Source organism: Meleagris gallopavo, chromosome Z (genome assembly GCF_000146605.3).
Source record: "Meleagris gallopavo isolate NT-WF06-2002-E0010 breed Aviagen turkey brand Nicholas breeding stock chromosome Z, Turkey_5.1, whole genome shotgun sequence".
Classification (NCBI taxonomy): domain Eukaryota; kingdom Metazoa; phylum Chordata; class Aves; order Galliformes; family Phasianidae; genus Meleagris; species Meleagris gallopavo.
In genome coordinates, this window is record NC_015041.2 from 24,424,837 (window position 1) to 24,450,684 (window position 25,848).

The 25,848-nt window shown below is 42.4% G+C and overlaps 1 protein-coding gene across 1 annotated transcript in view; it reads left to right on the top strand.

Annotated features, from left to right (window-relative positions):
* LOC104914999 (doublesex- and mab-3-related transcription factor 1) overlaps nt 1-25,848 on the top strand; it is a 53,416-nt gene that overhangs the window by 7,712 nt on the left and 19,856 nt on the right. The window contains exons 2-3 of the mRNA XM_031557275.1: nt 10,776-11,059; nt 20,787-20,949. Of these exons, the coding sequence (XP_031413135.1) occupies nt 10,776-11,059; nt 20,787-20,949 (447 nt within the window). The remainder of the gene's footprint in view (nt 1-10,775; nt 11,060-20,786; nt 20,950-25,848) is intronic.

Sequence of the window (25,848 nt, forward strand, 5' to 3'; positions counted from 1 at the left end):
ACCAGCATTCTTAGAAAGATCTGCTGCATGTCTCTGGTTAGCTGCAGAAGATTTTGGAAGTGAAATTTGCTGCCACAGACATCTTATTGAAGGCCTGAAGCCTGCTGTAAGTGTGGAAATAAAAATTACTTTCTGTAGATTTTATTTCTTCAGTCATAATAGGAGGATTTTTAAGTTGCTTGCTAAATGCTTGCAGCAGATCATTTTTATGAAGTGTGCACTAAATGTGAACAAAATGTGCCTTCTCAGTTCTGCAGGAGTCGATGGTGGTATTTTAGTTCCTCTTTAGCTGGAGTTAGATTGGAGTTTTGCGTGTAACTGGGAAATTTATTATGCCAAGCTGAAGTCTCCTAGCGGGGATTCTTCCTTCTCCTATTTTTTTTCCCCTCTCAAATTACATTTTCCTTTGAAAGAATTGTTTTGTGTATAGTAAGAATCTTTAAACTGTGAGGTTTTAAAATTGTGTCAGGAATGCACGCACACAGAGTTAATGGCGACTTGGTCCATTGTGGGATAATAATTCTGTATGTGGAAAAGAGGAAGACATGGTTAATAGAGGTGCTGACATTCTGCTTTCATCCTCAGCAGTAACTAAAGTCAGCAGGATTGGATGACTTGAATGCATTTTTTTCTTAAAAAGTAGAGAATTTGGCTGAAGATCACTTTGGTCCATTAATAATGATTTTCTGTAGACTTTTAACATTGGGGAAATTTCTAACGCCAGGAAGAAAGCTGGTGTCATGGAAGTGTTTAAGATGAGCAACTGGAGTAGGATGGATGTGTGACTACAAACCTGTACGTCTGGTGTTAATTTTTGTGAACAGACCCCAGTGGACTGAGATTTGTGGTAAGGGGAGAAATACAGCCATTAATAGATGTTTTCAGAATGTGAATTATCAGAAATGTGTGTCAAAGATTCTATTAAATTAGTAACCTTTTATCATTATAAAATTGCTTGACAGAGGGAAATACCTTGATGCAAATTCTGTAAAGCATTTGATTTTGTATCTCCTGACATCTTAATTAAGAAACTGAATTGACAGAAGATAAATATTGTGTGAGTTAAATGGTTCTAAGGATTATCCTGCTGGTCTGAAAAGGTAGTTCTGAATGGGCAGTTGTGAGTTTAACACAGTGCTGTTTATAAAAAAGTCTCACAGGAATCTGCTCTGGGCTTTGAACTCTGCAACACTTTTACTGACATTCTGTAAGCAAACCTAAAATCACTGCAGTGGTGTTTCTAGGTGATAGAAAGGCACATGGGCTGGTGAGCAGTGCAGAGCACAGAGTTCCAATGCAGAAGAGCTTGTTAGATGTTCAGTAACATGCAGAGAGGCATTTTAACATTCACAAGAAGTAAGAAATGGAGAAATTTGTCCTTTCTCAGCATTGCCACTGCAGAAGAGCCGGTTGGACAATGGTTGTTCCTGCTGGAAGTGGATGGCCAAGGGCTGACATGTGAGGGGAAGAAGAATTCCTCTTGTGCCTGAAGTTGGTGAGGTGGCTGTGGGACTTTTGAGACTCCTTGCTGGCCAGTCCACTCCATGTTCAGGAACAGTTCCTACAACACTGATACTTTCCAAAGTGGAAAAGCTAAATAAGCTGGAGGCTGAGAGAGGATAAGGGTGGTGTCCTGTTTGCTTGCCCACTGGGTTTCTCTTATAGTTATGGGCAAATACATAGCTGTGGTCTAAACCAGCACACTTGTGCTGTAGCTTGGAAGGCTTTGTGGTGGAGACACGGGAAGATGCAGCAATTTACTTTGCCCTTCAGTGACCCTCTCCCTTAAGATTTAATGAATCCCCATTATGAGTGTTCTGAACTGTTTGTGCCTTTGAAAGCTCAAGTTAGAGCTTTCTTTGTCTTTTCACTAGATGGGTTTTGACTTTATCAACAAAAATGGTACCTTGTATAAAGATGCACAAGCAAGACAATGAAGAAAACTTTAAGTCTGGAAGTTCCTGAATTTTCTTGAAATGTGCTGTCTCTACAGTATCAGTTTTGTCCTGCAGTACTTCTTCCTAGCTGATGCTGTTTTGGGGAGATGCACCATCCCCTTTAGCCCTGTGGAGGTGGAACTGGAAAAGCTGAGCCCCAGGCAGCGCTTGCTTGAGTCACGACTCCAGAGTCATCCTTAGGAGGAGAAAACAAGTAATATTTGTTCCTCAGAATTGAAGATGGGTATTGTTCTGGCAGTGGAACAAACCTTGAGAAGCAGGAGAGCCCAGCCACTGACGTTTGTGCGGATAAGGCCAGGGCTGCAGACAGAGCTTTATTATGCCTTGCTGCTGATAAGGCCTGCAGAGCTGCTGCAGGGCAGTGGGCAGGCCATGGCCCACTGCTGTGTCTGGGGCGGTGGGAGGGGGCTGGAAGTGTAGGTGTCCTGATAAGGAGAGAGAGGAGGCACTGGGGTCTTTCCCTGTGTGGGAAATGGCAAGGAGCCTGGGATGGGTGCAGGGTTGTTGCACTGCCATTCTTTATTTTTAATATGCATTTGATCTTTAAGGAGAATAATGTGTATGTCTCAGCTGGGCAGTCATGTTCTTGGGTATGGGCTCAGATTTTTGGCTGTGGTTAATCTGGCAGGCCGGAGACACAGCTGCCTTTAGTACATGTGTCTGATACAATTGGTAACAGACTTTTTTACCTCTACCTCTGGTAGAAATTGCTCAGAGTGCAGCTGAGCATCCGTGCTTCTTTGGGTGAGTGATACCCAGGAAGAAGGAACAAGAAGGGCTAATTTGGCTCTTGAGGTCAAAATAAGGCTGTAGTTGTTGGCAGTTAGGGAAGGGAGGGAAAAAGCATGCTTTTTCTGGATGACTTGTGACTGCAACACATGGAAGAACTGCATATTTTGTTTTCCCTGAGTGAATGAATGGGGTACAGCCCTGTATGACTCCAGAGCTGGGCTCTGTGGCAGTGGGTCCAGAGCAGTCCTCCAGGCTGCTGTGTGACCTGCTGTGCACATGCAGAACACCATGTCTTCCTTGTGCCACTGCTCCAGTTTGCAGTGCCCCATTGTTGGAGAGCCACGCCTGGAAGCTGCAGGGAAGAGTTTTCTCCTCACAGCAGGGGCTCATCTCTTAGTGACTACATTCAGGAATGTTTTTGGAAGCCCCCATGCCTGCTTTTCTGCTCTACTTTTAGGGAGAACTCTTAATCAGAAAGGTGTACCTTATACTAAAATAATTTGTGCCATGCAGCTTCAGGCTAAAGTGCGTATGCAGCCCTTGAAGTTTACTGATTGTTATCATAATGGCATAAAAGATTATCCTGTATTTAAGAAATTTATTCCATCATACAATTCAAAAACTTTCAAATAATTTTCACTGGAATTACGTAAGGGATAATTTCTTGAATATCCCTTTCAAATAGGCATGTGTCTTGAGAACATTCAGTCTCCTAAAAGAGTTGATGAGGGATAAAGGGAGTCAGTTTGTCTTTTCTTGTTTCTCTCCAAAGGTCACATCTCACCATCCTAACAGACCAGAGTGACGTGATGTGTTGATTAACCGAGACTTATCAGCAGAAGCAAATGATGCTGCCATGCAAGACAGCATCTGGTCCTTAGCTGAGAACTTTGAGGAGAGGGGAGAAAAACACCTGGACCTTTCTGCACCCACCTCTAGATCTGATATTGCACCAAATCTGTCTCTCTAACACTCAGCGCTTCATGCTGTATTGACAGAAGCTGTGCGTTGGGAAGAGAACATGTTTAAAGCCCCCCTCTCCATTTGCTGAACTGTCAGCAATTGAGCTTCTGTGTAAAGGAACAGTGGAGGAGAAGCTTTGATGGTAGCATAGGAAAGGGTATGAGATGACAACAGGGAAGCCAAGACTTTCCCTGGAGGCCAGTTTTCAGGGTTAGCCATTTGTTGCTGTAACTTCCTCAAATTCACACAGGGAGAATCTGGCCTCTTTCTTCTCCTTTCCCTTTCTAAAGAGGTTTCCTTTTCCCCCTCCTATTTTCTCTGTGGTATCTCTGTGTAATATTTTGTATGGTATCAGTGTGCAGGGTACATACAATAAATCACACATTACATGCTTAGACAATTTACAGCCAGCTTTTGTAGGTGCTGTGACAAGTGCTCAAAAGGTCAAAAAAGCTTCCTTAACAAATTTGATAAGATAATGCAGTGAGCTGTAACAGCATAAAGTCCTGGGGGCCATAGACCAGAATAGAAGAAATAATTATGCATGGTAATGGGTAATTACAGATAATGGCCTTTTTTGGGGGTGGCAGAAAATACACAGCCCCTCAGCCTTGCCTGGAATGAACATTGTCTAGCACATTAACTTTATAGCAAGCTGAAAGTTCAACACTGGAACCAGAGATTATCTGCAACTTCTAATGTAAAGAAAAGAGAAATACTCCTCTCAACCAGCTTGTGAATTTGGTTCCTGGAGGATGTCTCTACAGAAACTAGGTTGCGATGCCAGCTTTCTTTCACATCTGAAAGAGCTCTGTCATGATTGTCTGGTGGGAGAAACATACTGTTCCAGTGTTTCTGATTATTAAGTTAGGGAGTGATTTCACAGCAGCCTTATTCAAGGCTACTGTCCGAACTCAAAGCCAGCTCTGAATTGAATTAAGGCATTGCAAGACTTAATATTGTCAAGCCAGCGAGTAGAGTGTAAGGGTGCTTTGTGTGCTGAGCTAGGGGAAGTAGTCGGGTGCAAATCCAAAATTTTTTGAGGTATGAAGGCAAGTATTTCCTGGCTGAACAATGGATTTTTGGAATTTTAACAGCATAGCTGTCTTTGGTAGCAGAGGCTGACTGTGCAGATAGATGCAGACACTGCTGTGATGAGCACAGTCACTCTGAATTGAAAACTACAGCAAATGTAAAGTACCAAAAGCTGGAATCCTCCTCACTGAAAACTCATTGTGCTTCCCTATTCCTCGAATAAATGTGCTACTTGAATAGTTGCATTTCTTTTGCGTTTTCAGCAACATACCTTTGTAAGCATAGTTTCTTTGCAAGTGGATAAATAAGAATTACTTTCTCATACATGTATAAAAGAACTTATGGCAATTGATGCAGGCAGTGAAATTCTCTTGTCATACTGTATGCGAAATCTCCCTCATGAAATACACAACCAGCTATTCAGCTACTACAGCCACATCAGTGAGTTAAACTGTGCTACTGCATGTTCCCAGGCATTGAAACTGTACTGTATGTGCCATCTTGATTTTTAAAACAGTTACCATCTTGCTTCTGTCCGAGGTTTGTACTATCCTCCGAATTCCTAAATGTGGTCCAGTAGCCATGCTCTATAGGCAATGCAATGCTGCCAGCCTTCTCTAGAGGCTAAGAAAGTTGAATAGTTTGGACCTGCTGTGCACTTGACCTCAGCATCAGTAACTCACCCAAGTATATTTAAATTACTTATATCAGAGTATTGCACAATGTATAACTGGTCCCCATGAGGATGAGCATGAATTCAGTGTTTGCATTTCTTGGTTTGTAGATTTAAAAACACGTTTGTGTAGTTGAGATAGAGATCTTAAAATTCCCTGAAAACTTCGTACCATCTCTTCTCTGTCATCTCAAAAAGTAAAAAGGGAAAGAATGATCATTTACAGGCTTTTGTGCTGATTTTGTCATGCATCTTTGCAGTTTGTGTAAATTGCCGTAGTTTTTTGAAGTAGATGTTCTGAGACTGGCTTGCATTAACTGAGGACTGGACCACTGTTTTTCATCATGGTCTGCTAAGTGAAGGTGGTAGCCTGTCTCAGGTTATTGAACATATAAGATCCTTATCTGTGACTGACCCTGAGAACTCACCTTCCTTAAAAGAAAATCCTAGCCATCCTGAAATGAATTACTGGTTAACTACTATTAATATGCCATAGAGTTGGAGAGTCGCCTACAACACTGCAATATCAATAGCAGTATTTACCATGCATCATATTGATCTTCTATGAAGGAGTGGGTCATATTTCATACTGTGTACATAGTGCAAAAAAAGTAGCATCGGTTCTCTACATGAATTAAGATGTAGAGAAGAGGAAGAGAGCTTGGAAGGCAAAGCTGCATGAAGGCACAACTGCATGAAGGGATACCATTATCTCATTGCCAGAGTACTACTTATACAAGGAGGGCTTCAGACATCCCTGTGCTGTAGACTTAGTGTCCCAAAGGCAAAGTGAGAATTCTAACAACTTTAGTTTTGTTTTACTGGTCAGTTTCTGCTCCTCCTTACGCGAGCTGAGCCCCATATTTTTAGTCATGCCCTAGCTGCAGCTTGCAAAATGGTAAAATTTGGGTCTGGTGGCAGGTTTTTTTCTCCTGGTTGCTTCAGAGACCCAGAAGCCCTTCCTAGAGTTTTCTAAAAGAAGATGAAGGCCACCAAGACCAGTGTAAAGGCCTTGTTCTAAAAGAGCAACTTGAGGGGCAGAGTGGGAGTTTCTTGGCACAGCAGCAGTTGCCTTGTTGAGAGCTTAATTCCTGTCAAAAATCGCTCCCCTTAGAGCAATGAACCTCAGGGCTGCCCCTCACGTGCAGCTGTTGTAATGCGGCAGGCTCTGAAGCAGGGGAGGACCTTCTCCTTGCAAGCAGAGCTATTCATCTGTGTTGAATTACATTTGGAAAAAAAAAAAGCTGAGAGCTGCCTTCTTGACCTTGGTATCCTCTCCTTGCAGGCAGAAAATGCAGGCAAAGCCTAGCAGCCTCCTTTCAGTAGGACAGCTTGCTTGAGCCTTGCACAGTCAGAAGTGAGGCCAGTGAGAAGGTTCTCCCAGTTGGTCCATGTCATGTCCAGAACTGCCCACAAGCTAGAGACCAACCAAAGAGCCCCATGCTGCACAAATTTAGTTACAGCCAGTGTTAGAAGGAGATCTGCTCTGATCTTCAGGCTGTGGCCATTTTGTGGATGTTGTAACCCAGAGGCGGTGCATTTTCCTCACCTGCTAGTTTGCAGACTGCAGCTGTGAAGAAGCAGCATGGTGCAGCAAGAACTCTATCGGATGTACAGTAAAATTAAATCTTCTAGAGCAGGTCTCTAAATGTCTTTTTTATAGAAAGCATGGTTTGGTGGTGCTCTTCAGCTGTTAATTCTGCTTCTGCTGGCTCTTAGCACTTCTTTGATGTACTGGCTGTTCCAGACTATGCTTCTTTCTGATCTTGTATGACTCAGAAAAATCCTTCAAGACTTGCAGAGCTTTATCCATTAGTAACAAAATTCTTTCTCTTTAACATGTTTACAGTTGTATATGTGCTATACACATTGTATATATGAAATATATGCATTAGTAGTAGGTAATAGAGATTATTCAGCCAGCCTGAAGGTATAAAAGCATGGCGCTTTATTGCAGCATGGCTCTCGACCCTGTAGTCATTGAAGAGCTGCAAATACTGGCAACCTTGTTCAAAACTGTGAGTGCTTAGAATACCTGTGGAGTGCTCTGAACTTGCCTGACATGTCTGTGTGGTTGACATAAATACCATGTCTTGTATGAAATGTCTCTCTTCTTCCAGGTGAAGCATTGAATCTTCTCCAGATGCTACCAAACAAAAGCAGAGACTTGTCACATGACATCAAAGAAAAACTCATCTCTTAAGTTCAGAAAGAAAATGTGAACTGTGGCATGTGGCAGCTTTCTCTTGCTCTTTGGTGAATGTTGCCAGTCCATCTCCAGGATCATGATGTGATTTGGGATTTAGGAAGAATAAATTCTGGTCATCTTCACAGCTCCATCACATAAGTACTGAACTGGTGCTGTCTATCTCTTCACTTGAACTTTTCTCATGGCTTCTGCTTTCTCTTCTTGTTTGCTAGGAGCTCATGTCAGTGGTATGGCCATAGCTCAGATTGGATGTGTGTCAGGAATGTTATACAAGGACTGTGGATTCCATTGTTTCTGAGTTCTGAACCACTAGGGGCAGCTCCACAGCTAGGGAAAAGAAAAATGAGTGGCAGCAACCAAGCACTTATACACATCTGGTGGCAAGTAATTGTGGCCCCAACTACAGGTAGGAGGTAGAAAGAGATAAAAGGCAAAAGGCTTATTTTTCTCATACTTAATGCAGCAAAGGACTGCCACCCCTGCTTTTTCTACAGGAAGCAACCATAGCGCTACCATCCAGCTGAACATCACAGAGACATCAAGGATGCTTTTATGATTTTTGGGATGATTATAAGCAGATCTCTCTTCTATGAAATATTTTCAAAGGGCTTTCTTCAAGCATAGCAAACTCTTCTACATTCTCATTTTCTTCTGCATCTCAGGATAGTTCTCCTTGGTTGAGTTTAGGGAGGCCCAGTCTTCCTTTTATCTCTTGTGTTTGTAATATTCCTAAGGGAAAGTATTATTCCTTCCAATGACATATAGCAGATGGAAAGGCTTAGCAGAGATTTTTAGAAGAGATTGCATATATGTGAAGCATAACATACAGACTTCGCATATCTCCATCTCATGTGAAATCTGTATCCTAGCAGGAAAAATTTTACTTCTGTCTTCTAATTTACAGCATGAAAAGCAGTAGAATTGTACTGCAGCATTATTCATGAGCTAACCCTGGGGAAAGGAGTCAGGCTGGTGCTCTGATTTATCAGGAAGAATTGCTGGCTTGCCTGTGACAGTGGTCTAAGTTCTGATTTTGTCAAAGATGCAGACAAAGTGGCCTTGAAGCAGAATGTCATCCATGTTAAAATTTCATTAAAATACGAAAGCACTAAAACAGTAAGTCTTTAGTGGCACTGTGGGCTCTTAGGGATGGGTGGTGAAAAAATCAGATGCAGGATACTTTTTGCTAATAAATGTGCATAGTTCATTGATTTCAGCAAAAAATCAGCAAGAGCTGAACACGGAATGGTACTACTCAAGACTGCAGATAGTTTTTGTTACAGCTGAAGAAGTGAAAAAAGTGGCATCATAGAACAACAGTAATTGATAAAACTGTTCATTGGATCTAGTGTACAGCTTAATACACAGTACCATGGAAACTTTACTCCAACTGTGAGAGGCTGGTAAATGTTCAATACTGTTTTTACAGGTAAGTAACCAAGGTACACAGATAGAAAAAGAAAGGACCAATATGAAACAAACAAGACCTGCCTGACATCTGTCTTTCAGAGATTTTATTTGGTTGGTGGCTGTTCTCGATGCTGCTTCATCTTCGTACTGACAACCTTTGAGATCTCATTGCCTTTCTTTAATCCACATCCTTTTTCCCTTCATCATAGAGTTGGATAAGGAAAAGCATGTACATAGGTTGCTTGGTAAGTAATGCCTCCTATTTATTTGCATGGAAACTACAAAAGATACAAAGAGCATAATAATACTATTTGATAGAGCAAATTCCCAGCTACAAAGCCCTATTTTTTGACATTGCCACCACCATTAGGTACTCATTTTTGCTAGTACAAACAAGAACAAGAGTCTGCATGCTATGCTCCTCAAAACCTGCACCACCGTGGAATTGACCCATTCTCACTGTCACCATTACTGAAACACCATCCACCACCTCACTGTGCTCACATCCACTGATTGGTCTCCATAAAAGTTCAGCAAGTGTCAACGAGTGTCATTAGGTGCCATTTTTTCCACATGAAGGAATTCAGTGACAGTGCTTCATACGCACTTCCACATCAGACAGTGTTCTGTCAGACAGCTCCTCTGCTGCCATTGTCACACAGCAACAACATGTAATGGAATATTGGTGGGAAAGTTCACCTTCTACTACTGTACCACCAACATCTGCCTCTGTTGTAGTGGGCCAACATCATAACATAGGAGGCATTGTTTTCAGAGGAGCTCTCATAAATGTGTGTTTGCTATGTGGCTAGAGATTCTAAGCTTGTAGCTGCTGTTTGTTTTACCTGGCTTGGATGGGCAGCTGATGGAGTGTGTCAGAACAAGGCTGCAAAGCAATACCGTGAGAACTTTTTCATCCTTGAAAGTATCATAGGGCAGCAGTTGATACTGAAATGAAGAAAATGGGACTTAAGGCAGCCTCAAGGAGCTCGCCTTCCTTAGAGAGATGCAGTAGAAGTAGGCCTTTGCTAAACAGGCTGCGGGAGTGTAGCTGGATGGCCTTCAGTCCAGAGGCACTGAAGAATGCAGGCAGCAAGTCGTGTGTAATCCCTCCTCCTCTTTTGCCAGTGGTGTGGGAGCTTGTTCTGCTCTGTGAATTTGTAGGTAAACATTAGCTAAATTTGGGTATGGGGGCTGGCAAGGACTGAGGGCCTCTCTGCTCAGGGCTAGCATGTGGGCTGCTGGGGCACCTTGGCTGATAGTGCTGTGCATTCTCCGCTGCGGTTTTGCTTAGCTTTGCGGCTGTTTGCCAGTTCTAAAGACATGCTGAGAAAATGTCTTCTTGCCTACAGCATGCCAGGCAGAGAGGGATTAGTAAAGAAAGCGTTTTGCAGTAACAAGGAATTGACTTCCAAGGACTTCAGAGATGTGGCATGCAGTTGTAATTCAAAAAGAGTAGCAGGTTGCATCATTAGCTAGTGTAAATCGTCATGGGACCAGCTTATGCTGCATAAGGACCCAGCATATTGTCTTAATTCTCAGTTGATTTTGCTTTGCAGCCTGCGATATGTAGAAGTGATGTTCTCAAGCTCTGAGTGATCATCAGCCCACCTGAGCCTCCACTAGACATGCAGCAGTGTTTCTCTTTCAGCTTCCACCTCTTCCTACATGTTACCCTCTCTCCAGCCCTCAGGAGGAGCAGTGGTGTACAGTGGTGTATAGTTCACAAGAGGGTGGATTATATTGCTCTTTATGGAGCCTCCTGTTTCATAATTTTTTTTATTTTTTTTTCCAGAGGGACGGATGCTCATTCAGGACATCCCTTCCATCCCCACCAGAGGGCACTTGGAGAGCACGTCTGATTTGGTTGTGGACTCCACCTACTACAGCAGTTTTTACCAGCCATCCCTGTATCCTTACTATAACAACCTGTACAACTACTCCCAGTATCAAATGGCAGTGGCCAGTGAGCCTTCCTCAAGTGAGACAGGGGGTACGTTTGTAGGGTCAGCCATGAAAAACAGCCTTCGAAGCCTCCCAACAACATATATGTCAAGCCAGTCAGGAAAACAATGGCAGGTACGATGTTATGGAGGTATTGTGTGGAGGAGTGAAGTGGATGATGAGCTGATAATGACTCTGTGTGTTTGGTTTAATGGCAGTGCAAAACAAAAACAAGATTATGGGATGGGATTGGGACCCTCTCTAAGAAAGTTAGCCAAAATGGATGAGTTTGATGGAGTGCAATGTAAAGCTTAGGCAGAACATTGCAGACACAGGTTAAAGGCACCCAGTTGATTTTGTCTTATCTACATCATAGTAGATGATGGGCTGTTTTCAAAAAACAAAAAAAAACAACTCCAGAATTACTCATCATTGCATCCCAGGAGCTTCAGGTGTCGTTTCTGAGAGGCTTTGCTCTTCAGCAACCTCTTTTTTAATCTTTCAGTTTTCACATCCAGAGTACTGAAGTAGCTCATCCCATCAAGTTCAAGAGATCATGATATTCTGCAGCACTGGTGGCTGTCATTTGGATGTGGCGTGGACTGTTGTTAATGGTGTATTCTGGCAGTGTCCTCTCTAGGGCTTGGGATTTCAGCTTTGATAGATCAATGTATCTGATAGATTAGCACCAGGGCTTTTTATGCCAGTTCAGAGTTCTTAGTGTATATAAATTCAAGTAAGGTCTCTCTCTCTAGGATTTGATAATTATACCATCCCACTCAGTACTTTTACAAGATTGGGATAAAGAAGAAATTACCAAAGCATGAGATTCTTGTCAGAGTAGTTGAAGTCATTCCCCTGACCATGAGTGCTTTGTTTGGCCTTGGGCTGCAGTTAGGCATGTCTGAAATTCAACTCAGGAAGCTTCATCCTCTGTCTATGTCCATGTCCCTTAACTGAGAGCAGGAAAAGGGAGAATCTCCTGTAGAAAGCAGGCACTCAAGAGGTGCAGGTTGCATTCTGCGAGGGCTCTGCTGTGAAACCTCTCCACAAAGCAGAATGAAACATCTGCCAAATCTCCTTGCTGCAGGAAATAGTTGGTATTCCCCTTAGGTGACCAGAGTTGCTCTAGCAATTCAAAGGACATTTTAGCTTCCAATACTGAGAAGCTGGAGCTGAGACTAGGGCTTAATTACAATTACCAGGTCACATTACTTTAAGTCAGGCTTTCTCAGCATTAGACACCTTTAATTTCCTGAAAAGGAGGAATCTCCTGGGGCAGCAGCTGGTAGGGCCATGAATTTTAAGATCTTGGCTTTACAGCAGACTGCATTTAATGTTATTTCATGTTCCTTTCATTTTAGTATTATTTCATGTCCCTTTCTCAACATGAATCCAGTTGCATGGGGAGAAGATGTATCTCCATTCCTTCAGCTGTGTTAGCTCACAGAAGAGCTTTCTTTTTTCAGTGCATTGATTGTCTTCACCACAATGACCTTCACATCTTTTCAGTAAGATTAATTGGTAGCAGCCTCTGTAGTTGCTAAATTTGGTTACCAGACCAGGGGAAAAATGAGTCAAAGCAAGGTGTGAATAGGATTCTGTGGGTTGTGATGGGGCAAGCTGGCAGTCCTTCTTTAGGTTTAATTCTGATTACGGTGTTCTGGCATTGACCCCGCACATTGGAACACAGTAATTCAGATATGAAAGTTATTTTTCTGAAGCTTTGACATGATGTTATTGTAGGAAGAGCCTGATGCTGATGCTACACAAATGAGGGACTGTTTGGTGTATTTCTGTGTGGTGAAAGTAAAGCTGTTGCAAGCTTAGTGCCTTGCTTCACAAGTCTTCCAAGCAATAGAAGAGTGTGTGCTTTTGCTTAATTAGCAAATAGGAAAGTAAATGATATGTACTGCCAGTGGATCAGAACCCGTGAGGACGTGTTATTATATGTTAAGTGTAGGACTGAAGGTGGTGTCCTGTCAATTCTGTTGACTTAATCTGAAGATAAAGCACTTGAGTAAGTCCTGGCCTAGAGCCCTTCAACTTGCTGTGAGACTGCCTGTTTCTTGACACCTACCGAACTTTTGACACCTACCATTAGCTTTTAATGTGACTGTGAGGCACTGGAGCAGGTTGCCTAGAGAGGTGGTTGATGTCCTGTCCCTGGAGACTTTCAAGGTGAAGCTGGATCAGGCGCCGGGTAACCCCATCTGGCAGTGGTTGTCCCTGTTCATTGCAGAGGAGTTCGACTAGATGACCTTGAAAGGTCCCTTCCAATGCTACGGATTCTATCATTCTGTGATTCTATGAATTGCATCTTGGATGGTCATCTAGATCTCTCAAAAATGACTTGTTTTCTGATTCTATGATTCTAAGACTGAGCATCATAGACATTTTATACATTTCACTACATTTGTTCTTGAGGATACCCACTAAAGAAATAAATGCAATTGCCTATTTTCCGTGCTTTTTACTCTCACCTTGCAGAACCTGTAGCTAACTTGCACTTGGGTCCCATTCCAATTAGAGGCATATGAAGGAGTTGATAAGGGAAAAATGTGATTGTTGTCAGAGACGACTGATTTTCTTCCACCAGCAGGCTCAAATCCTCAGGTGCTTATTTCCAGCTTTCCAGTTTGCAGGAGAAATCATGTTTTACATGATTTACATAAATTTACTGTAATCTCATCCTTGATTTGAATTTGTTCTAGGCCAATGTTATGGGATTCCTAATACTGTTGTGATAAGAAGTCTGTGCAGAGGGGCTAGAGGTAAGACTTACTGCCTGCAGCAGTAACACCTCCCCAGCTTCTAAATGGCCTGAAACCAGAACCCACGTCTGCTGCTCAGAAGCACTAAGTCTAGTTCAGGGTCGGTGTCCTGTCTCTTACATGATATTTCTCAGAGACTGATCTGCAAGAAAGATGGTCATTGCTGGGAGAGTTACGAATCACAGGATTTGCATAGCATTATGCCAGCATAGCACTGCACAAACAATTATTAAAAGTTTTGCAGTGAGTGCTAGGCTATTAATAGTTGATGGCAGTGGGCGTGGCAGTGCTGAAATTGAAAACTCTTTGGGGTCCTGAACACATTTTGTTGTAAGAAGAATGAGATCTCAGCTGCTGGATATGGTTAAATTAGCAAAGGAAGATCACAGAAATGTGATACTTAAGTACAGTGAGGGCTTTCAGGGAGTTTTAAAGCACAATCTGTGAAAAAAAAGAAACCTTGTTTACACCTTGAAGGGGCTTGCTGGCAGACTTACACAGGCTGCTTCTCTATAGAGAAAACGCATAGCTACGTTTACATGAGCATTTTTGCTGGACTGCCTGTACTGATAGGTTTGTTTTGGGATAGAAAAATTTTCTTAACCTGTTCCATTTATGGGTCTGCTCATGTGGCTGGTGGTGCTGACTGCTCTGGTTAGGGTTTTTGTTTTTTCCTCCTTTAACCAAATAATGCTGCACAATGCCTGCCATGCAGCTTGCTGGGCTGTAGTAGATGTGCGTGGGCACAAGCCAGCTCTCTGCTTGATGGAAGGGCTCAGGCAGTATGGACAAGACTCCCACCTCATGAGCTGGCAGGTGCTCACTTGTCCTGGAACAGCTGCTAGTGCAAGGGGAATTGCGTACTTAAAATAACGTAACTTCTGGGTGCAGGCAGGCCTTGAGCAGCCTGGCTGTCTGCTGTCGGAGAATTTAAGGAGCAAGGGACAAAAGTCAGGGAGGAAACGTGTGAGCGTGTGTGGGAAGAGATGGGGATTAATGCATCATTGAGCCTTGGGAAATAAACTGAATCACTGAATCTTTAATGTAGATTAATGTCAAATTTCATTAGTCTTTGTTCTTTGCAGAGAGGCTCGTGTGCTTCAGTGGATTTGTAGAGATGTACATTTTTGAGATATTTCTGTGTGGGTTTTATTCATTTGTATATAACTACACCAGAAGTTGTATCCATCATGATTTGATAAATGTAATGAAGATGACAGCTTCAGCTGTAACCCTTCAGTCACGTTTTGCTGCTTCTCCCAGCTCTAAAGCAGATGATCGGATATACTTGATGTTGCATCTTAAGAAAACACAGGCTTAGGTGTGAGAGGAAGTATAGCAGATGTGGTTACTGTGTGTCTCCTTTCCCTCTCCTTCTCTGTGGGCAGCTGGACCCTGCCACGTATCTCTAATTATAGTTCGTTACAACAGGAATTTATGCACATTCAGTCCAATTAAATTAAACAAGTTAAATGAGCTCCTTAACATGAGTATCAGAAGTCAGTGTATTGATACGCAGCAGAAGCTGATGCTTCTGGCACTCATCTGTTGACCTGCACAGGGAGTGTAACTGGAAAAAGCTGAGGTGGCTCCAGTCTGTTTTTTAACCGCAGAAACAAAACAAAAACCTGGATGGCAAAATCCTAATCTAATCAGATTTAAGTTCTGTAAGGTGGCAGTGACACTGGTAGCATGTGATAATTGTGACTCCTTGTGCATTGGTGTCCCCCTAAAAACTGTTGAAACCTTGCTGGTTCCTGCAGCCAGACCACTAAAGACCTATAAGGTGCTGAATGTGCCCCCACAACTGAGCACCACCGCAGGACTTTCTTGTGTTACTCTGGTAATTACTCCTGTTATTCCTTCTTAGGGCAAGGCTTAAGGTTGGCCAAAAGGTTTTGGACAAATCTCAGAATTTAATATAGCTTGCTTAATGCTGAAGGTTTTTGCTTAGTTTCTTGTTCCTTTTTTTTTTTTTTAATGCACTTAGTTTTCACTTCCAGAACCACTGTTTTTTAATTCCTTCTTTAAAACAGTTCAGAGCAAAACTATGAAAAACACAGAGTCACACTGAGAAATTTGAATACATTTTCTAATATTGTTATTATTTGGAAGTGAAATAATTCACGTGGCTGAATTAAAGAACAGTTTTTAAGGATTTCTTGAGAAGAAACCGACATGCAAAACTGTCTTTTCCTAAGTCCAAAGAAACATGTCTGTGAAAGGGCAACTAGCAATCTGAACTCTAATGGTAGCTACTTCTTTTGTAAAGAGGATTGCTCTTTTTGGTTTCCACAACCTGTTTCTGGCTCAGTTTTTCCCTCCAATAAGCCTGGGCTTCTTACAGAACAGTGCAGAAAACTCTCCAGAAATACATGTGAAATGTGTAAATATGTGTTTTTGTGGATGTGTGCATACATATACGTTGCACAAGTCACCGGACGCAATCCTGGTTTTATACATAAGCAGTGTATTATATACTGTATTCATAACATACCCTTCACAGTATAGATTTATGCTAAAAGTATCCTAATGTTTCTGACAGCTCATGTGTGACATGAATGTAATCCATATTTCTTGGAGGAGCTAATCTAAGCAGTTTGTTTTCCAATACTGCTGATAGGGCTATATCTCTAGATGTCACAGCAGTTGAGATTCTGATGGTAACATATTGTTTATGGGTCACTGCCTTTGTCTCAAAGAATAGGTTGGAACAGAATAGCAAAGGTTAATTAGGTTTGTCTATCAAGGAGGGACAGATATAGATGTCTCTGTATTTTCTATGCTAGAATCAAAGGAAGTCAGGACAGAGTGTCATAGTCTCTTTTTCCTCACACTGTAAAATGTGCTTAGTTGGTTTTATGAATGAAACAAAAACACCTTGAGCAGTCTGAGTGCAGCCATGTCTGCAAGGGTCGGCTCACGGGCAGTAGCATTACAGGTGGGAAAGCAGTGGCATTCTGCTTCGCAGCTTAGGAAACAGAGGCACAGAACTGTTGTCCTGCCCAAGGTCACACAGCCAGGTGATGGAACAGAAGTCCTTAACATCTGGCCTTCTGCTCTCCTCCCCAGCAGCTGTCTTCTCACCTCGCAGTAAAAATTAACTTGCAAATTAATTAACTTGCAAATTAATTAACTTGAAATAAATGCAACATGCGATTCTATGCCCTCAAAATTATCTTTAATTTTAAGACCAAGGAGGAGATTGTGCAAACTCTTAACAGAGTTCCTGTGGTGTTTCAGTAATTTTTGTTTTTGTTCTAACTTAGGTGTTGATGAGTCATGGGTGAAGCAGATGCCAGAAAAGCATGGGCCAACTTATTTTATAGAGCTCATCCAAATCATAGTGGTAGACTGTGACCTCTTGTTGTTCTGAATACTTTTGTCACTGTTTGTCATCCAGGACTAGCATCTGTGACTTCATACTTTTTCATCTTGAGAATAATGCCTGTAGTCAGGATCAGTTGCAAGATATTCAGATCATACTAGGTGTATCACTGGCTTGCTTGCAAGGTGGTTGCAGCTGGCAGCTTCCACAAATAAAGAATTGGCCATAGGTTGATCTGTCTGGAATCAGCCATCCGGGAAGGGTAGGCCATTTTCTTGTTGCCAGGGCTGGGAGAAGGAGCAAGCCAACAGCTGTGCCTGCCTCACCTCTTCTCTTTTTGTTCACTACCATCTTTGCTTATTCCTTGTGGTTATTCCTCCACAAGGAAGATGTTCAGAGGTTGTGCAGATGCTGCCAGGAATCTGGGAGAAGCATCCTGCTCTCCCTCCAGCTGTGCAGAAGATTTTTTTCGCAGGGCTCTTTGGAATGTCCTGAACCAATGCAGGGGCATCCTGTTTGTGCTCCTCAGGCTTTTGATACGTGCTGTATCACTGTTGGACACTGCTATAGAGCTGCACTGGCTCTATAGTTATGCTTCTAGTGGATAAATTGCTGCTTCTTGTTTCCCCATACTGATTCTGCAAGCAGACAGAGAAGGAATTTCCAATATGCACGTTCTTTTATAAGGCCCTCTTTATTTGTTCATAGGTCTTAAGTGTATCATTGCTGCTTGTATATGTCCTTTAATAAGTTACTGAAAGTACACTCTGTTGTACTATTCAAAGAACCTATAAATGCTGATTGATCCAGGTGTGCTTCTCAGAGGACATGTGCCCTCCCCCTGAAGTCAGTGAGGTGAATCAGCTGTTCATCTTGTGGCTGGGGGAAGGCATGAGTGGTGTGGTGCTGGAGGGAATGCTAGGTAGACGAGGTAGGCAAGGTTTCCACTCATGTTCCCACACACCAGGCTGCCCAGGGCCCCGTCCAACCTGGCCTCAAACACCTCCAGGGATGAGGCAGGGATGGGCAATGTGTTCAGTGCCTCACCACCCCCAGTGAAAAATTTCTTCCTAATCTCTAATGTAAATCTCCCCTCTTTTAGTTTAGCACCATTCCCTCTGACCCTATCACTATCAGACTGTAAAATATCAGTCTCTGTTCTCTTTTTAAGCTCTCTTCAAGTATTGGAGGGCTGCAGTGAGGAGAATGCTTGAGCATTCTCCAGGATGAACAAGCCCAGCTCTGTCAGCCTGTCCTTGTAGGAGAGGTGCTCCAGCCCTCTGATCATCTTTGTGAGCTTCTTCTGAACCCAGTCCAACAGCTCTGTGTCATTCTTGCACCTCTGACCTGGATGCAATTCTACAAGTGAGGCCTCATGAGGGCAGAGATGAGGGAGACAGAATAGTAGTGCTGTGAGATCAGGCACTGTGGGCAGCCATGGGTGTAACTGCCAGGCTTGCCAGAGGAGAGGAGGGAGTGGGAGGACGTGAGGTTGCTTGATGAAAGGTGTCTGTTTGGAAGGCAGAGTATGCAGAATTTGTGTTACGCCCTTTCACAACCAAAAGCACCCCTTGTTATCGTGGAGTGTAGCTGATGGTAAGACAGATCAGAGTAGTTCATGGGGCCATCCAAGCCCTTGCCTGTTTTGACCTCATGGGAGACAGTGATGAAGTCAGCAGGAGATGTCAGAGGGCAAGGCATCTTCTTCTGTCATCCATGCATGACCTGGAGCTGAAACCCTGATGCTCTCTCAGGAAATGGCCTGTGGAGCAGTACCCGTCAGAGCACCCAGCTCCAGCTCTTGGAAGGCTGCACTGCCCTGAATTAGAAACAACCCATGTAGCCGCTGGCTTCCTCTCGTTTCTTTTTAACTCTCTTTCTGGCTGTAGCACTCAAAAAAAGTGCAAGAACTCAGCAGAGCTGCGGGAGTTAATACAGATCCAGTGCCCCTTCTCACTGGGTAATCATCTCCTAAACCCCCTTTTTAATGCAGCACTAAGGTCAAGAATTTTTATGACTGGTTGTTTTTTTATTGTTACTGTAGAATAGGATTGCTAAGCACTATAAAAAGGAAACCTTATGGTTCAGATTTACTGTGGTGTGTATTCTAAACAGTTTAATAAAACAAAACCAAAAGCTTTTAGATTTTCTTCAGTGGTTAATACACAAGCATATTCTTTGCAGAGCCAAGCTTCTGGCTGTCGGTTGGACTGTGGTTCATAGACTTGGTGTGGGTAATAAGATTATAAAACATGTCTCTTGCTAGCCAGCTACCACACACTAATAATAATAGTAGTAATAATTCATTGAATCCAGAGATTTTAGGTGAGTTGTTTTTTAAGAAATGGAGAAAAACTCTGAAAAAAAGGTCTGAAAGGAAACAGGTCATTGCATATGCTCTGCAGAAAATGCAAGCAAGAATGTGGTGGTTTCTGTGCCGGGGAGCCCTCCCTCCATTTTGTTACAGCTAAGATATCACCATCTCCATCAGGTAATCTTTTTTTTTAGCTGTATGTACGTAAATGTGCAGGAGGAGGAGGTGAACATCTTAAGAATGGGATGCTGCCCGTAGTCCTGCCCCAGCAAGGGCAGTGGGACTGTGTGTAGAAATGCAGGCAGAGAGGACTTTGCCTTGCAGAAGTGACATCTTGCAGCGTAGTTGACATGCTTTGCTGTTGTCACTGCTATCTTTGTGCCTCATACAAACTTGCCATCTTACAGTTGTTCACTGCCCAGAAAACTTAGGGAGATATAATCAGCTAGCACTAACTTTGCTCGTGAAAATCATCATCTTGTGAAAAACTTGGCTGCTTTTGGTTTCTTGAGCATTATGTGGCCACAGAATCACAGAATGGCCAGGGTTGGAAGGGACCTCAAGGATCATGAATCTCCAACCCCCCTGCCATGTTACATTGTAAAGTTTTGGAACAAATAATAGCAGATGGTAGATCTTTTGCAAATCAGAAATTAAAAGCACTGCCATCTCTCCGTGAAGATGACTTTGGATCATTTCAGGGTGTTGGAGTAAGGTTTGTTTTCTGAGTGCTGCCAACTTGACTGCCTGATCTGGGAAGGACGAAGTTTGTCTGGCCATTGTCAGACTCTGAGGTGACACAGCACAGTGGTTTGAGCTGTTATGGCTTTGCCACAGATGTGCTCTGTAGGCTGCCCATCACTTGGTTGCACTATGTAAGCAGAGAAAATAGTTCTCCATCTCACAGAATTTTAAGGAAGACACTGTGGCTGTGTGTACATAGTGCTATGATTCAGTTGGATGTGTCTTGCAGAACTGTCTTCAGCTATCCTATGAGCTCTTGGTGGAGGAATGTCACTGGTCTGGGACCTTTCTGTCTCCTTGGGACTGTAAGGGCTGGGTAGACTCCTCCCCTTCTTCGAACACTGGTCAGTGCGTGTAAATGAAGGGCTTGGAAAGTTTCCTATGGCCCTGTTAGTGCTGTAAAGTGGAGGGCTTGTGCGGAATCTCACTGTGCTGCTATGTGTCCATGTGCCAGATGCAGCTTTAACTAAGGTAAGGCTGCATGCTGGCTTTACTGCTGCTAGATTTGTTATAGGACTGGTCATCTCCCCTGGAACTGGGTAGCATTGACACAGCAGAAATCTAAGGTCAGTAAATAGGAATTTGGCGTCTGCAGCTCCCATGATGGCCTCCTTCAAAGATTTGTGCCCATGGGGAAGAGGCTGTGGACAGAGAACTGAGGCTCAGCTTTCATGGGCAGCTGTTGCAATTCTGTCTCTACAGATGAAAGGGATGGAGAACCGCCACGCCATGGGCTCCCAGTACCGGATGTGCTCCTACTACCCGCCCGCCTCATACCTGGGCCAGGGGGTTGGCAGTCCCACCTGCGTCACACAGATACTGGCCTCGGAGGACACCCCCTCCTACTCAGAGTCGAAAGCAAGAGGTAGGTGCATCTGCTGGGGCTTCACGTTCCAGGTTGAACTGGCATAGGCATCCACAAAATGTGGGTGGGTGGTGGGAAGGAAAGTAGGTGTCAGACAGGTGCCACGGAATCTGTAGGAGCTGGGTTATTTGTGAATGATAGTGGTAAAGTGGAACTGTTTCTGTATGGTCAGGCAAGCTTGTGTTTCAGAAGTCTTATAGTGTAGAGCAGTTAGTTGATGTACATTTTGTGTACATTCCTGCGATTTGTATGACAGGCCTCTAGAGATGGTTCCTGTCTGTGCTCTTCACAAAGCTATTTCAAAAGAAAGATGCTCCAGTTGTCTTTTTCTTCTTCTCATAAACTGTGTTCATAATTTCTCCCCCTGGATCCGCAAGCTCTCCAGTGAGCCTCTAATCTCTTCCTTCTGAACCGCATGTGGAAATTATACTTGTATCCCATCAGTGTCAATACACGCTTTACAGACTCACCTCTGTGTTTGCTTTCAAACTCATCACATCATAATGCTTTGCTTGAAACTATTACAGATAAATATTTTTTCACATCAAGTGTTCCTGGCTGTCTCAGAGATCATCATCTGCATTCATTTTTAGAGAAGAGTTGGTGAAGTTACACTGTGGTGTTCTGACAACATTTCTCTTGCTTCCTTATTGTCATGCTCCTGCAGTAGGTAGAATAGTAACAAATAACAAATGAAATGGTCCTGCTGGAGCAGACCAAGCTCCATGTAGCTTCCTTCTCTCTGGAGCAGGCTGGTAAGGGATAATAGAGAAGAAGAAAAACAAAGAGTTGAGTGACTCTGTTTCTTATTCCAAAATTCTCTTTGCTATAACTTTTGAAGGTGTCCTGAGTTGATTGCTTTTGAACTATGATCTCATTACTTGCATGGACCTACATTCCATGAATTGAGCTAATTCTTCCATATGCTTTTTCTGCTTTTTGTCTCTCTGTAACAGTGAATTTGGCAGTTCAATTTTATGTGGTCTGTGGGAAGTATTTCCTTCGGTTTCCTTCATAGCTGACGAATTTTTGTGGTGTTTATCCTCTGTATGAAATGACAGCACTGACAACAGCGTCCAGACCCATTTGCTTCTTTTATGCACTTGTACATTGAAGATAATCTTATCACAGAATCACAGAATAGCTCAGTTTGGTAGGGACCTTAAAGATAATCTAGTTACAACCGTCTTCCATGGGTAGGGCTGCCACTCACTAGATCAGACTGCCCAGGGGCCCATCCAACCTGAATTTGAACACTTTGAGGGATGTAGCATCCACAGCTTCTCTGAGCATCTTGTGTCAGTGCCTCACAGGCCTCAGAGTATGAATCTTCTCTTCACACATGTGTCTGGATCCTTTCTTAATGTCTGATAAAAGGATGCATGTTACTTAGGTCCCTTAACTGTTACCAGTCATGACCTTTTTGTTGCTGATGTTCTGGTGTCTGTTGTATTTGATTTGTGGTGAAAAACTTTGTTGTGGTTGTCTCCTTAAAGATTCAAAGTTTCGGAAGGTGAAGTGTATTTAAGTCATATTTGTGGCTGGTGTAAATCAGCATTGAACCCTTGAATTCAGTAAGCCTGGGATGATTTATGCGAAAGAAGTGGCTGCTGTTTCAGAGTGGCTGTTTTCTGAAAGTCTTCCAACTAAATATGACGTATCAGATAAATGGAGAAACAACACATGGTGTGATAAAACCTTAGGCTTTTTTCTCCTTTTCCAGTAGTTCTAAATGGCTTAGAGAAATCAGTGATCCTTGGTTCATTTTCCTTCTCTTTTCTTCAGTTTTATTTTCTTCCCCCTTCTCTGACCACCATTGAGCAATGACGTCTTTCTTTCTGCTGATTGGTCAAAGAAGCATTTGGCTTTATGCTCAACTGCAGTTGACACTTTTTCTTGCATCCATCACTACTAACTCACTAAGAAGTCTTACCAGTTGAGTGTTCTTACAAATAGACAAAAGACCTTATACCCTTTGTTCCCAAATGCACTTCAGTAATTTTTCATCACTCTAGAAAAAAGTTGTGCGTAATGTACCACTGATTTTTAAACTGCATAAATACTGTATTTTCAATAATCCTTGACTGCTTCTCCAGACAATATTCCCCATACAGATATTGTTCCCTAAGTTACACCATCAATCAGAAACCGACAAGCAGTGAGATGTAATTTACTGAGATCAAACAGCATTTTCCAGACTCTGAAGAAGTGTTTTTCCATAGCAGGGAGGTAGTGGTTGAAAGAGGCACAAATATTTTTGTGAGAAAGTTGAGCGTGTGAGTAGGACCATACCTGTTTCATGGGCTTCTTAGAGGCATCCTCTTTTTCATTGTGCCCATTCTTGGAGGAAATGACTGCTTTCACTTTTTCCCTCTACAGATAACATAATATTCTCAGGCTGTTAGTCAGTGATTTACTTTTCACAGCCCCCAGAGACCATGAGGCTTTTTGCCTCTTCATTATCATTTGTGTGGATGCTGAGTCAGCCAGCAGGCTGTCAGTGGCAGAATTCTTAAAGTACTGACTATCCATGCTGCATGTCGTCCCATTTAGAAGGCACACAGGCGTTTCTCCATTTACTGCTGGACTTGTCTTTCTGTACAATGTTTGACTGCTTTATATGAACTTTCTGTTGGGTTGGTGATTGCTACTTTTTAAAGACAACTCTAGAGCATGTTTTAAATGAACAACTTATATTTAATCTTTTATTTGCTGTGGTTGAAGTGATGACCATGCTCAGAGCCATGTTTTCTTTCTATGAATTTATATGCATAGATTTTAGGTCCAGAATGTAATATTAGGAGCATCTATTCTTACACATTGTATAATGCAGACTGTACAACTTCACTTAATAGCTCTTGCAGCAAGCTCAAAACTATTTTTTAATAAGATCTGTTCCCATAGAAACTTTACGGGAATGCAGTAATACATATGAAAAATCAACAGGTCCAAAGAAAAAAATTAATTTTGCAGCCACATTTTTAAAACTTCTGAAACGAGTCTCTGCAACACAAATGGTTATTAAATTCCCAGCCACAGATCAGAGATTGTCTTAGACTACATGCAGTCTATTACCCACACTTCAGCTGTAACTTCGGGTTTATAGAGATTTTGCCAGTTCATATATTGTCTCAGTATTTTAGTCAGATCATTTCATTAATTTTGTTCTGCTAAGTTAACTGTCTTTTTAGTTATGTTGAAAGGGAGGAGAGATGAGCTAGCAGACCACTGATTTACACTTTCTTTATTTTTACGAATGATGCAAAATTCTCAGTAAGCTCTTGACATTTGTACATGAGGTCATACCATGTTATAGAGTGTTGCATATCATAATGGGCTGACATTTGCTGAATGGCAAAAAACCATCACTCAACTGCCTTGCAATTTGAACATGTTCTAAGTAAAATGGCTTTGCTTCCAACCAGCACAGCTGCTACCCTTCTGCAAACTGGAAAAAAGAGGGAGAGGAAATTACAGAAACCAATGAGAAATGACAGAAGGATGTTTTCCAAAGGCTCTCTTGCATCACGAGGTTATAGCATGTATATAATAATTTCTAGATAAAAGAGGAATTTTTTAATCTACTTTCCAACATTTTTCTTTCCTTTTTTTTTCTGCTACCTTGCTGATTTTTTTCAGAATGAGCAATTAGAGAAGATGTGTGAGTGGTTTTTACCAGTCCCTGTGTATACAGATCACGCTTTAAAGCATGCCTTTGTTTTGCGAGCCAAGCTGAGTGCCACTTGTACAAAGAGTAGAGGAATGAGGATGTGTATATGGCAGGCACGACAGAGTGTTCAACTTAAAGAGCCAGCTGCCTTGATCACATTTTTTTCTGTGAAGTAGTTGGTTTTGGGTTTGGTGGGGCTTTTTCAGGGTTGGATCAGTGCCCAGAATTGCCAGGTACCTTCAGCTGACTTTGGATCAGGCCAGTCCTGTCTTAGATTTGTGAAATACTTGCACAAGACCTTAATTTGAGACAGGATGAGGCATATGCTTAGATCATGACTGGGTGCCTAGCTCTGGACCCTATTTCCATTGAATTAAGGCGAGCCTTTGCTTACAGTGTGAAGGTGTTTTCCAGGTTTGGGACAGTGGCAGAAAAAAAATTAACATTTAAGTAGAAGGATGTGGAGGAGGCACATCATTTTATTTACAAACACCTTTTATTTGATAACAGTTGCATTCTCTTAAAGTTAGCACAGAAATTAAACTCATCTTTGTTAATATTTAGCAAGTATGATGAAGAAGGTGGCTTGCATTTAAAATGTTGCTTTAGTTGCTGACTGGAGTTGAATTTTTGTTTTCTCAGTAGTGTCTCACGATAATTGAAAGCATGTAATGCAGCAGTGAAGCAGGACTGTGTTTGCGGCTTAACATAAAACAGGAACCACATAAAGCAGCAGCCTGAAATTCCATCCAAATACAAAGGGAAAAAGCTCACATGAAGCGTTCGTTTTGATATAGAAAATGTCAAAATTTTTTGCTTAAATCAGCAAACAGTGTTTGTTTTTCAGGGGAAAACATTTCTAGTAACAATTGTTCTTCTTTTTTTTTTTTCTTGTGTCACCAGCACAGTTCAGACACTTTCCAAGGGGTCAGTCCTACCTAGAGTCTAAATAACTGTTATCCTCACTGGTTTTACAGTTGCAGAAACTGAGAAGTAGTGATTGAACACCAAGGTGGAGACTTCTCCGGGGTCTTTATAATACACTCCTGCTTCTCTGTGGCTGGGTGCTGTACTGGGAACACCAGTGAGCTGTTGGAAAAGCCCATCCAAACTATGGAGCAGTTCTGTAGAGACTCTTCTAGTGATTAAACAATCAAGGGTATGTCGGAAATAGTCCCCCAGCTTAAGCAAAAAAGTTCAGTAAAAGAGATGCTGAAATGCAAGGAATG